At 41.0% G+C, this 14,739-nt stretch overlaps 1 protein-coding gene across 6 annotated transcripts in view; it reads right to left on the reverse strand.

The window, feature by feature from the left end:
• DTNBP1 (dystrobrevin binding protein 1) overlaps window positions 1-14,739 on the reverse strand; it is a 182,551-nt gene that overhangs the window by 90,088 nt on the left and 77,724 nt on the right. For all 6 annotated transcript variants that reach the window (XM_073331954.1, XM_073331955.1, XM_073331953.1 and 3 more), the window contains one exon: window positions 5,492-5,514. In XM_073331954.1, coding sequence (XP_073188055.1) covers window positions 5,492-5,514 — 23 coding nt within the window. The remainder of the gene's footprint in view (window positions 1-5,491; window positions 5,515-14,739) is intronic.

Here is a 14,739-nt window from a genome sequence, read left to right on the forward strand (position 1 = left end):
CGAGGCTTGGACTGGACCACAGCCCTTAGTGGGCTGCCCATATTGAAAGCTAGTTACACTCTGTAAAGAAAGAGTGCATTCTCTGGTAGATATTTTCCTGCTTTGTATCAGGATTTTCTAGAGCTGTACGGAACAGTTCTTGTCCACTGCACTTAGCCACCCAACAGCTACACTAAAAGGTGGAGTGACTTTGGATCTGCATGGAGTATCTGGTAGTGATGCTGAGATCACATCCAATCAGACTGGGAACTGGATGGGTGGCTAAATAGACCTCTATAGTACATCCATCAGCCACAGTGCTCTCTGCCACTACAAAGCTACCAGAATGACCATGGCTTTGTCTCTATTTATTTTGGAAATCATCCTGGGAAATGGGAATTGGCGGGAAGGCATACAGCAAACTTTTGTTCCATTGTAGGAAGAAAGCATTTGGTAGCAACCGTGGACTCAGACCTCCTCTGGAACAAAAGTTTGACATTTTTGGATTGTTCTCAATGCCAAATAAGTCTACTGGGGGGGATTCACCCTGATGGAATGTGACTTTCATGATGGATCTGTGCAAGGACCATTTGTGACTGGTCATTGACTGTCTGCTCAGGAAGTCTGCTAAATTGTTGCTTACTCCAGTGAGGTGAAGGGCCATCAATGTCACCCCATTCTGATGGCACCAAATTCCAGAATGATTCCCAGGCAGAGGGGCAAGGAACAGACATTCCCTTTCTTATGTAGCGCATGACTGTCGTGTAGTCCAGGAACATCTACTTTATCAAGTTTTGGAGAACAGGTAGGAACAACATACTGGTAACTCTGATGGCTACAAGCTCTTGGACATTAATTTGTAGCTTCACGTAGCTTGGAGACCAGGTTCCTTGGATCTGTAGATAGTTCAAGTGATCTCCCCAACTTGTCCCTGACACATCTATGATTAGTGTCTTTGTCAGGAAGGGAAGTGAAAAAAGGGAATGCCTTTATGCATGGTTGGGAGTTCTAACCACCAAATCAGTTCAGCAGTGATGTGACTTGGTACTAGGATCTTCTGTCTACTGGGTGTTTACCAGAGAATTGATTCTGAGCCAAAGTTGAAGGGGCCACAGATAAAGTCTACCAAGTGACATGTATGTATATGCCAACACATTAGGTCATGCTAGACTGCAAAGTATGTTCATACCATTATAGGTAGCTCTGATGTCAACTGAAGTAAGAGTCCTTGTACCTGGAATCTGTCGTTAGGAAAATATGCTCCTTTTGATTTGGAGTCAATCCAAATTCTTCTGAACTTCACCATCTGAAATGGGGTGAGTACATTTTTATAGTTCACTGAGAGGGCTAGTCAGATAAATAGAAACAGAGTGCTGCCCTAGCTCACCAATATCGCCATTGTGACCTGTCTCCGATCAGCCAGTCACTCAAGTAGAGGTAGATGTGAATGCTTTATCTCCTCAGGTGCAGTACTATCCTGTGTGGCTTTTCATGGAGACCGTCGGTGCCATGGAGAATCCGAATGGCAACACCTTGTACTGAAAGTGATTGGATCCCACCACAAATTGCAAATACTTCCCATGGGCTATGTGGACCACTATATGAAAATATGCATCCTGGAACTCGAGAGCCACAAACCAGTCTTGAGCCTGAAGAGATGGAATGATGGAGACAAGAGCTGCCATCCTGAATCTGAAGGGTGCATATATTTGTTTAGTCTCCTCTGATCTAGGATAGGAAGAAGACCCCCTTTTTTCTTTGGGATAAGGAAGTACCATGAGTAGAAATCTCTTCACCTGTACTCCTGTGGAACCCTTTACAACTCTTAGATGAAACAATGAAGCCACTTCTTTTCATAACAGACTTTTGTGTAAGAAGAGTACCTGAACAGGGACAGGGAAGGGATAATGATAGGTGATTATATCCAACATCCATTTGTCCAAGGTGACAACAGATCACATCCAACAGAACAAGACATGGTGGCTTCCAATGGTAGGTGCTGGCTCCTGATCGGCTCGGATGTGGCTCCTGCAATTCCTGTCAAATCTGCCATCTGGCTGATGGGGCAGTGTTTGTGACAGAGGAGGTGGATGAAAGACATCTCCTCTGATACTACAACGTTGTTGGTAAGCCAGTTGTTTGCCCTGGGAGTAATGATGTACCCATTAGCTCTGTTGGGGCTGATATTTATAGCGCTTCTTGTAGGAGGACAGTGTATAGATTCCTAGGGATCTCAGGGTGGCCCTCAAGTCCTTTATGGAATAGTGTGCTTCATCAGCCCTTGAGCTGAATAGCTGCAACCCCTTGAATGGGAGGTACATTGTGCCTCCCTTGGTTTCCTCAAAGTACCCTCAATTTTGATGCGGTTTTCTTCCCTGCCTTCCTCTCTCATTGGACTCCACTGGTGTCTGCCTAAAGGAACACTTGCTAAAGAATACTCCTGGGGTTCCTTGGAGGTTGATCTTGATGTCTCCTCCAAGTCTGAAACGATGCACATTGGCTGCTCGAGCAGGTGTAGTTTGATCTGTATGTCCCATGCCTTGAGAGTTCTTGATGAGACGGTTTATGCATCTCACACTTATCATGGAAATGACTTCCCCTAGACAGAAAAAGCATCAACTATGCCCCTTGACCAGGGGGATGAGCATGTTGCATGTCAGGCAGGCCTTAAACCTGGAAGGCAAGGGGGGGAAGAAGGTGGAAGGGAGTCTTACCTGTTGTCTCTTGCCCCCCCCACCCTTTTTTTTGAATGCCCAAATTAAAAAATTGGCACAAATAAGTCAGTAAAGAAAGATTTCTTAAAAAAAACCAAAACAAAACAAAAAAACCTAGTGTGGAAAGTAAGTTTGAAGCTCAAGAAAAATATCAGTTGAACACCTGTCAGGTTGCATATCAATTCGATAAGAGGAAACTGAGAGAAGGCTGCAGCCACTCCATCCTTTATGCCCTCACATAAGAGGGCACAAGAAGGTACAGAACATATGCATAGTCCAACAGACACCCAAAACAAATCCAATTTTGCACACTACGCACACATCCACCTACTGTGGGATTGACACTGACACATATTTGAAGAAAAATGTTTCACCCAACACTGGCACATATTCGAAGAAAAATATTTCATCCCTGGTTATATTTGAGTTAGTTCAGGGTTTATTTTACTATTGAAAAATATCATTTACATCATTTATGACATTTATATACCACCACTTTCAAAATATAAAAAGTTTGTTTTACAAACTGATCGTCAAAGTAACTCTGTTTTACAGATGGGAAAGCAAAGTAGTAAAGTGATGTATCCAGGGCTGCACAGCAAGTCACTGGAAAAAAGCTTAGAACCTTCCGGAACTCAGAATTCTTTCCTCCATGGTATTCTGTTTTACATGGGCATGTTAGCGTTGGTTTGGAAATAAATTCTTACCCCTTGCCTAGAACAAACTATATACTGATGAAAATCATTATACAAAGGATAAAAAGTACAATACCACTCGTACTGCTTGTATGCCTCAAAATAAAATGAGGGAATAATACATATACTGATATAGACAGCAAGATTACATAAAGTTTGCCAAAAGGCATTTACAGCTGTTGAAGACATAACAGAAGCTGATCTTGGCCTGGCTTCCATAGCATGAATGAGGATTCACAGAAACAGGGATAAAGACACTTTTTGCTATTTCAATGACCAAATCAAAATTAATCTAGCTGTACTAGCTATTCAAGTAAAAGTTTGTTTTTCCTTATCTACAGTAAACATTAACTAAGAAAAATATTTAAGAATCATGCCTCTTTGTATCAAAATGAAAAATTATTCAAAGTTCATTTGTTGTGCCTGCATCTGCCTTTTCATTAGGTCCATATGGCAAACTAGTCTGAAGAGTAAAGTAATAAATGCAACTGCAAATATGAATGTCTCTCAATTCAATCAGTTAAATCATTTGCACTCTATGCACCTGAAAGCACCAGAGACCTCCAGAGACCAAATGGTCATGCTAAGCAAGCAGCTACAGGCAACTCTTGAGTTTCACAGACTGACTCCAGAAGTCACTAAGGCAGGGGTCCCCAATGCAATGGTGCCCGCCAGGCAGTTGTGTGCGCCCGCAGGACACCGCACCACCAAAGAACCGCCTGCCGAAATGACACCGAGAAGCATTGCCGTTTCTCGGCGGCATTTCGGTGGGGACACTTCTTGCCACTACCGCTTCTCGGAGGCATTTCGGCGGCAGGGTGTCTGGCACCTGCCACAGTCATCTGGGAATAGGAATATGCTATTCCCACAGAAAGGTTGGGGACCACTGCACTAAGGTATCAACACAAATAAGGAGGATTGCATTTTTCAGCTTATAAAGGAACACTTAGTACCATAAAACTAACTGCACTACCTTGGAACAGAATCAACTTTGCATTGTCTGGCTATCTACTCAGTCTGTCTGTCAAACCAATTAAAAGAATTGTACTACAGAGCTGCAGACACAGGTGACACTGCATCTGATGAAGTGGGTTTTAGACCACGAAAGCTTATGCCCAAATAAACTGGTTAGTCTCTAAGGTGCCATAAGTACTCCTCGTTGTTTCTGCTGATACAGACTAACACGGCCACCACTCTGAAACCTTTACATAATCTGTCACTTACTGTCTGGTAATGTTAACTTGATTGTTTTTCTTTTTTTAGCATTATATAATAATAAAATAAGCTAATGAACCAAACAGGCAAATACAGTAAATTCTGTAGAAATTTTCAGCTATATTTTAAATTGCACAAGCTAACATGCATGAATCAAACTTCACTAATCTTTGTAATATACATGAGATGAAAAATCTCAACTCACACTTGTGTTTTACCTAGATCAAAAGGGTACAGCTAACTTTTAAACTGACCTCACATTTAAAATTCTTAAGTAGCAAATTATAAATTTAAATATAAGGTTTATTAAAACCATGAACACCAAAATCCTCTGCCAACCCACTACCGTGGCAAAGCACTGTCACACTACATAAAATTCCCAACCCCTTTGTATTATGTTGGACTGACATATAGTACGTTCTTGCTTTAAAACAAACCCAAATGGGAGTAAGGAAGAAAAAATAAGCTGTCTAAAAAACCCACATATTCCTCTCTCTGAGATAGTATAATACAGTGCAAACTATCAGACTTCTGCATAGCTGTTTCTAGATAGTGCCCATGGCACATGTCAAAAACAATACAAGCTGAAAAAGACATAATGACTACCCTATGACCTGATGTCTTTCACTTCTAGATAATCCTTCAGGAGAGAGTTAGACCAGGTATGGGATCTTTGAAATTTAGCATTTCCCTCACAATACCCATAGAAGAAAGTCCCATCTGTATTTCTATAGCATTTACTACTATCCTAAAGATGTCAGTAGCAGAAACAGATAGTGACAGAGTAACAAAACACTGTTTGTGACATAAGATGAACAACATTATCCAATGTAAAATATTGAGAAAATCGCAACAACTTTAAAGTGTAGAATTAAAAAGAGAAGTTACCTTTGAAGGTTTCAAGTTCTTTCCTGTAGAAGAGAGAAAGCAGAATAGAACATCTCAGATTAAAAACAGATATGTTGCATAAATTCAAACTGCAACTGGGATTATCTATGATGATTTGCAATGGTTTAAAATGTATGAAAAGGTGAACTGAAGGATTTGATTATTGTGACATTTTTAGAAACTTGGTTAATGGAAACTTCTAGCTGCATGTACAGAGCTTGAAGAATTGCTTTCCTGGAGCAAGTAACTGATATCAACTTCTTTAGAACTGAGCTATCACATATTTCAAATATATATTACATATTTATATCTATTCTCACTGTTTCTAGATCATCTGGTTGCAAAGATAACATGAATATGAACTGAGCATTATCAATTAATAAATGAAGGCTTTTTAAATCCACTGACAGACACTAAGACATCCCTGCTGCCTCTCAGAGCTTTGTCAAGCTGTAGCAGAGTGAAAACTGACCACTGTCTTGTCAGTTTTCAGGACTGACATTCAAAACCCTATGGTTAGCAGTGAAAGACAAAAATCTGGTAAATTTTACTGTGCTACTTGAGCAAACTCCAGATGTAGCACAGCTTGATTTTGGAGTTATTTACCAGAGGAGGAGGATTCATATATGTGGAAGGAATAGTGACACCACAAAACTCTGCAACCTGAAAGAAGGAAGACAGGTAGAGCAGCAGACACACCCACTCATCCCTTCATACACATGCACTTTCCTTTCTGCCTGAAGGCATTACAGTGAGGTGAGCAAGAATAATTTAACATTTTTTCTTCCTTCTAGCACCTAGGGGAGAATTAAAGGGGTTGTGTCTTGGAATTATTATTTATGTAGGGTATTACAACACTAATTTAACCATAAATTCCTTTATTACATTCAAAGGCCAAATGGTATTTATACAATTGTTCTAAACATTCCTAAAAAAAATCTAAATAATAAGCAATTTACTCCATCCAAACAGTAACAAAACATTTTTTAAGCATTTGATCAAGATACTTACATATGGGCTAAGCCCCAGGGTGCTTAGACTCATATTAGTCGGCTCCAACATGGTCAGGCATATATTAGCAATGAATCCTTTAAGAGTTTACTTTTTTATACCCTTTAACAAACAAGTGATGTCATTGACAATTACTGACTTCAGCTAAAAACCAATTTGAAACAGTTCATGCTTATTTCCAGTCTCAATCTAGGTAAGATTTATAATCTCCTTTCTCCCCACAGCCATTTTTCCTTATCTTTTCCACTCCTTCTTGCTGACCAATATTTTCTCCTTTGCACCTTGGTTCACATAGGCCCTAATTTTTGAGATAACATTGCTATGTGGGATGGGAAGAGCCATAATGGCTCATTTTAAGACAGATTCTCTTGTCATAATGAAAGCCCTCTGCAGTTACCCCTATTGGTCAGAGGCCTTCCTTTTAGAAACTTCCTTTTATTTCACTACTTATTCTTTGAACCAGACATCCACCCTACTTCATTCCTTCCAGCCTTACAAAGTCATTACTTTCAGGGCCTTTCTTTACAATACATTTCTTTAACCAAACTTAAGACAACTTTAATTCTCTAATTTTATATTTACTCTACAGAGTGAGTACTCAATTTGTCCATATCCAGCTCCACGTAATAGGTATATGATAAATTTGGAGACCGAAGCCAAGTCACGGTAGTAAGCTTATGTGGGGAAGGGGAAAGTTGAAGTTGTCACATGTGGTTTGTTATATCAAAGTTCTTTTCTGTGGCCAGTCACTTTTATTGTTCACCTATTTTTGCAGTTTAAGCCAAGATTCTGTTAAGACACTTGTAGATTATTATTTTTTAAATATTGGGCAATGTATAAGGCCCTTCTTAATTTGTGATACTGCAGAAATTGTGGATCCCGCAACATTCGGCTTCCACCACAATTTTGATTAGCTTCCTTTGCACAGTCCATAATTTTGCATACATTTTGAGGTTCGCAACACACACATTTCCGCCCCCCCCAATTAGTAGAGTAGAACCCTATTTATATGAGCAGATAGCAGCTTCAGCTCCTGCTGTCAGCCCCGCACACGGCAGGGCTCCTGCTGTCAGCCTCATGCATTAATGATTTTAAAACAGTTGCAGCAAAATGTCTGGTTATCAAAAAAAATTAGCAGGCATAACACAATAATTGAGTGTTTATATTGTTCCAGCAAATTTTTCTTAAAAACAAATTCCACCATTAATAAAGGTCCATTATTAATTTTCTGCAATTTTCCACCTCTTGTCCGCAACTCAGCCGCAATTAGACAATCATCCTGCAATTCAAGTAGAGCCTTAGCCATGTACTTATTCTTATTTAACTCTATAGTTCGACACTTTTCCAGAATTTACAGTTGTGATCTCAATTTCAACTCTAGTTCATCGATAACTTCTATTGTATCCGTCACAGGATGCAGAAAAGAGAGCATTTGATTCTTTATCCATCCCTCATGACAACTAATTAACTCAAATACCTACCTGTAAGATATGACACATTGAGAGATGGAGGTTTGCTTTAATCTCAAGGTCTCTTTCCCCTTGGATGGATTCCTGAAGCACAGCTCATCTTGCCTGTCTAGGGAAACCTGGAAGGTGGCAGTAGCGTAAGCTTGACATACTCCTGATTAAGGCTGTGAGTCTGTCACAGAGGTCACGGATTCTGAGAGTTTCCGGGACCTTCGCAGAAGCCGGTGTGGCTGGCCTGGGGGCCGACCGAGCAGCTTGGTCACCCTGGGCCAGCCGCACCAGCCACTGCCCCAACCCCAGCAGCAGCAGGAGATTGGGTGTGGGAGGAGGTTCAGGGCTGGGGCAAGGGCTTGGGCAGGAGGGGGGTGGTGGCTCTGGGTGGCACTTACCTGGGGGTCTCCCCAAAAGTGGTGACATGTCCCTTGGCTCCTAGGTGGAGATGTGGCCAGGTGGTTCTCCGCACTGCCTCCACCCGCAGGCACCGCCACCGCAGCTCCCATTGGCCGTGGTTCCAATGGGCAATGGGCAGAGGCATCACGCAGAACCCCCTGGCTGCACTTCTGTCTAGGAGTTAAAGGACATGTTGCCACTTCCAGAGAGCCTCACAGGTAAGGAGCCTGCCAGCCCCACATACACACCCCGCAGCAACAGTGGTCCTAGGCAGCACGCCACCCCATCTACCCTCCCAGAGCACCCAAGATTTAGTCAGAGGTATATAGTACAAGTCATGGACAGGTCACAGGCCGTGAATTTTTGTTTACTGCCCAAGACCTGTCCATTACTTTTACTAAAAATACCTGTGACTAAAATGTAGCCTTACTTCTGATAAGCACTCAGTAGGCTTTATTTTTTTTTTTAATTTAAAATATAGATAAAATGTTCATAGGCTAAATGCACACTTAAAATAGTATATTTGAGATGTGTAATTTTTTGGCAATGCAACTGAAATATCCTTTTTAAAGTTATGCAGTAGCTTTTAACTCAGATTCAAAAAGTAATACAAATAATTACTTTCTTACATTTGATGTAAGAGCTCAGTGTGAAATGTATATAGCTGCAGCATTAAAACATTGCGAGCAAGCATAAATTTTATTATTCAAGAACTACATTGCTAGGAAGCAAGACTGTATTGGTAGGACCTATCAAACTGATATTCTTGAGCTAAATTTCCAAAGATTTTCTTTATAGATAAGCTTATTATGTACATTAGGCAAGAGAACAGCTCACATCTTTAATGGGATATATCAGGCATCAGAGGAATAATGTTAAAACAATATTAAAACAGATTGCAGAAACACAATCTAATATTCTGCTCACATCACAAAGATGGCACAAACATTAGAAAGTTATGGAAAACTTTGGAGAACCTCTGGGTCTATTTTTAGTTCACAAGTCAAAACTGATTTCTCCAAACTGAAAAAATCCACTTACTTTTCCTCCCCCACACCCCAAACACTAGAAAAATATTTTGGAAAAATCCCAATAAGTTTTATGAGGATGTGATTCACTTTATATTTATTGCTTCAAAGGTGCACATATATTGTTCTAAACAAAAAGCTTGCAGTTTTGTAAGTAAAACAGATCACCAATTGAGTCCCCAGTCTACTAACTTGCTAGACCTACTACTCTTTTGTATGCGCCTTTGGTAAATGTATCACTAATCTGTTTGCTTTCTTAGGAACTATGCTATTATGAAATTTCAACCAAACAAATTTGAATGTGCTGAATCCTACTCATGTTGAGTGGGCTGGACAGAAATGCAGATCTCTTAAAAATGGACAAAATTCTGAATTAATCTGTCCTGCTTTCAATGATTTTACTTCCACAATTTTTCTGTCACTTTGATGCAGTGAAATGTGATGCAGTCTCCATAATTTTCTCTGTGTTCTTGAATGACAATATTTGCAGCATGGATCATAGCATTCTGCAGGGTTTTTTCCACATCCAGAAGCAATAGAACTGAGTAGAAATACTTTTTTCCCCCTGTATCTGTACTTGTAACCTTTCTTAGGTAAACTTCCATGTTGAACTGACAACCTTGCATTCATATCAATATGGTTTCTTTTAGTTCTTGTTTTAATTCGCCCCTCTCCTGCAGCTGCAACCTATAGTTTAAAACTGTAGGAATACATGGAGGGCAAAATGCTTCTATCGTTTTCTTTAAATTGCCAAGTTGAGGGCAGTATTATAATAGTAGCAGTTTTCATTTGTTTTTAATAGATTGATTACCAGTTGATCTTTGCCATCTTTGTGTGTAGAAAAACAAAAATTGCTCCTTAATTAACTGATGTGACAAGCTGCTGAAAAGACTGGTATAGGGAGTTTTGAATTATTTTTATGGATACGTTTTAAATACAGCCATCAAACATGTCTCCTCCCTTGCAGAACCATTAATCTCCTATCTTCTACTTCACTAGACAAAAAAATTTATATTTGACTTGAAGAATCAAAACAACTATTTTCTGTACCTTGTGGGAGAATAGATTAACATGAATCCTTTTCTGCTACATACATCTTAATGATATGTAAAGTTTACTTTGGAGAGTTGTTTTAATTACTTCAGTCCATTCCATCTTGCTTATTCATGTAAGCACTTCAAAGTGAAATTTGAGCTAAAAAGAAAATAAGACCCCCTGGGAAAAAAAACAAGAGCCCACTCTGTTCTTCTTGGAGAAAAAAACAAAATGGGTTTTCACAATCCTGTCTAATATTCTTCATAATTACATAAATACATAATTTAGTGACTCTGTCCCAATGAGGCATCAACAAAAGTGATCTGAAAGGCTGTATATCTGACAACATCTGAGATGGAGCCCTCTCTATTGCAATTGATATCACTAGGACCTGACTCAGGGAATGCAGTTGCCTGCACTACATAAGCTGTTAACTTTTCCTGCCACAGCAGGAAAGATGCAGCATCTTCAGAATTTTATCTTGGATCGCGATAAGCAAGTGATGGAAAATATTTTTAAAAATAAAACTGCAGAGAAGGAATCTATAACTTGTCTAAACACACGTGTGTTATGAATTTCGAGTTGCAAACAATATTTTGTATATACTTGCTTGTAAACACTTCAGCTTAGCTTTCAACTTAATGGCAATATGATGAACTGCTGCACTGTGACTTTTTACTTGTCACAGGAGCATTTGTTCATTGGTTCCCACTTACTAGTTACACAGTTCACACAGAGTTAATTAATTCTTACCATTCATGTGTGACTCGTAATTTCTCTCTCTTTTTTTAATTACTCTTTCATTGCTACCTACTCTTTCCCCGAAGACAAAATAGTGAAATGTCAGTTGTGCCTGCTGGCACTGTAGTATAGAACTTGATGTTCTTCTTTAAGTATGTGTCCCTCTATAGATATGCACGCATCTCATGCGTGAGAGATCAGGCTATTTTGAATAGCAGTGTCTGTCAGGTCCACAAATGCACCACGTGCCTCCTTGTGTTTCCACATAAGCATATAGAGGGTGGAGTGGTCACATCTCTCCCTCAGTTTCCTCTTACTGCCTGTGGCAGTGAGAAGGAACCTGGTGTGTGGGTGCGCACAAGCTACTTCATACACATGCACCCTGAGTGTCCTTGTGTCCTGCACCAAACACATAAAAGGGTAGATTGGGCCACCTGCCACTCAGTTTCCTCCCCACTGAAGAATCCTGGGTGGTAAAGGACTTTTAGGTAGAAGGGGTGGAGGGTGGATCATGGAATCTGCATATAGAAAATATCTGAAAGAACTACAGTTACTAAACAGGTAAGAAACTTTCCTTTCTCCTTTGAGTGATTGTCCATATGCACATTCCATTTATGGTGACTTCCAAGCAGTGGACCATTCTAATGGAGGTGGAAGCTCAAGAAAACAGAGAATGCAGAATAGCCTTCCTAAATACAGCATCTGATCTGGAGGCTTCAATAATAGCACAATGCTTTGTAAATGTGTGGATAGCTAGAACTCCACTTGACTGCTTTACATATGTCCATAACAAATGTTTTTCAACAATGCTGCTGAGGCTGCCTGAGCTCTGGTGGAGTGAGCTCAGAGAAATAAGAGGATCCACCTTAGCCAACTCAAAGCAGGCTCTCACACAGTTAGATATCCATCTCAACAGTCTCCAAGGTGAGTTGGGTTTGCCTTTCATCCTCTCCAGGATGGAAAAGTCTGGGCGAAGATCAAAGTTATTCATCTGAAATGTACTGGGAGGGACCACAGCTTTATCAGGGGATAACTAGTACAGCAGAACCCAATACATTAACTGAATGAGATAGGATATCCCTGGTAAATCCTCAGGTTGGAGGGAAATCTAAGCTGGCTGTTGCTCAGAAGCAGCCTGGGTGACTGAGTGTGACATTACACAGGGTATACAATCTGGATTTATGGACAGCTCTATCTCCTCAATTGTCCAACCTGGGGTACCTTTTACCCTGCTTCGCTGTGAAAACCACCACTCCTGGTCTGCTCCCACACAGCCTCCGGCATGTAAATCACTCCCAGCTATATTGTATGCATACTAGCGCCAGCCACTCAGCCACTCACAAATTACATACAGGGCCACATCAGCGAACTCCCAGTTCCAGACTTTCCCCCAGACATGTGCACCTTGTACTGCCCAGTACCCTCCTGGACAATACAAGCTCATATAAAATCCGTCATTTATTAATAGAAAATGATATGCACAAATCTTATCTTGCTTGCCCAAACACTTCAATCCAAACACACAAGGTTAGATAAAACACAACAAATTTATTAACTACAGAAAGATAGATTTTTAAGTGACTACAAGTAATGAGGCATATAATTCAGAACTGGTTACCAAGAAATAAAAGGTAAAATGCAATTAACACCTAATTTAACAAGTCAAGTCAATCAAAGCAAAGGTCTCTCTCACCACATGTTCCAGCAGTCTTACTAGCTGAACCTCTTTTAGTCAATCACTCCCCACACCTCCCAACTACCCCAGTGCAACACTGCTTCCTTTCTTCTTCAGGTGTTGATAATGCCATGGGTAGAGAGCAAGGCAGAGACTATCTGGGACATCTGTTCTCTCCTCGTATAGCCCTTTCTCTTGCACAAGAATCATCTCCAGCTGATGTTCAGGAAGTCTGTGGGGCCAGGAAGCTTAAGTTGCTTCTTTGTCAAAATGTAGCTTTTTTTTTGCCCCCACCCTCCCTCTCGCCGAAGAGTGGCCACTTACTGAGGCATTGGTCCATTTGAACTTGTTGACACCTGGCTGAGGCATTGGCTAGCCTTTTGTCTCCGTGGAACTTGTTTGTGACCGCCTTCCAGAACATGTTGGAAAATGTGTTGGTAATATTATACAGTGGAATCTTATCTTTACATACAATGTTGCCACACATTTTATCAGGACAATGATCAGCAAATCACAGTATGCTTTGTACAATATTTAATATGGTCTTGTAAAAGGGGCGGACAGAGGGGTACAGACGGTCACACTGAGCCATACATCAAGAAGCTCTAGAAGGCACAGGTCTGTCCAGGTAATCCTCCCTTCCATGAGGTCGATGGCCCCCAACAAGGCTACACAGGTATTGAGGGGTAAATGGCTGGTGGCCATGGACCAGAACCAAGGTCTATGCCCAGCTTAGTGAACACCACATCTGTTGAGAGACCAGTCTCTAGATCCACTACCTAAGACAGAAGAAAGTGGAGAAGACATGGATGGGGAGTACATGTGGGAGCATCCCTTTTCTCACTACGATTCGATGCTGCTGGAAGATGACAAAGAGAAGGAGCACTCCAACTTGACTGGTGGGGAAGTAGATATAGGCATGGACTGTAGAGCCGTGGAGATACTTGGTACTGCAGTGAGAGTGATCTGGTGCCATAAGAGACACCACATGTGAACAACAATGGCAATGCTGTTTCCTTGCAAGACACTGAGATCTGCCAGTGCCATGAACATCACTGCTATAGAGGGCTCACCAGCTGGGTGAATCCTCTGCTAACTGTGCTGATTTGACCAGTGGTGGAGGCAGTACCAACATAGCAAAGTGGGAAGACAAAGATACTGCACTTGAAGATTTCTCAGCATTTTGTTTTGGTGTCAAGGACTCAGTACGGTGAAGGGGTCGAGCTTCAGAAGTCAAAACCCAGGGCCACAAAGTCTCAGAGGCAGAATGGTGCAGGGAAGCCATTTTTATTTTTGAGGATACCTTAATCCAGGGATTTACCTCTAGAAGAGTGGTTCTCAAACTTTTGTAGTGGTGACCCCTTTCACACAGCAAGCCTCTGAGTGTGACCCCCGTTATAAATTAAAAACAGGGTTTTTTTAAAAAAATATTTAACATTATAATAAATGCTGGAGGTGAAGCGGGGTTTGGGGTGGAGACTGACAACTCGCGACCCCCAGATAATAACCTTGCAACCCCCTGAGGGGTCATGACCCCCAGTTTGAGAACCCCTTCTCTAGAACTACCTAATCCCTGTACCTTCCTTCTCAACAGCTTTTTGACTGACCTACTAGAGCCTGAAGTAGGGGAATCATGTCTGGGGATGTGTAGTGGTGGCTGGGGCAGGAGGCCAGGCAGGGGGAGCAGCAGGATTGTCATATGCCCCAGAGCCTGAAGCAGGCCTCACCGGATTTGCTACTGAGCTTCTCTACCTTTGCGGTCCTGGCAGTGAAAGACTTATAAATGGCACATTTCCCAGGAATGTACGATTCCCCCAAGCAAAATCAGAATTTTAAATATCCATCATTAAGTTTTAAATAGCACAATCACAAGGTGAAAATAATAAAACAATCCTAATA

The sequence above is a fragment of the Lepidochelys kempii genome, chromosome 2 (assembly GCF_965140265.1).
Source record: "Lepidochelys kempii isolate rLepKem1 chromosome 2, rLepKem1.hap2, whole genome shotgun sequence".
NCBI classification, from domain to species: domain Eukaryota; kingdom Metazoa; phylum Chordata; order Testudines; family Cheloniidae; genus Lepidochelys; species Lepidochelys kempii.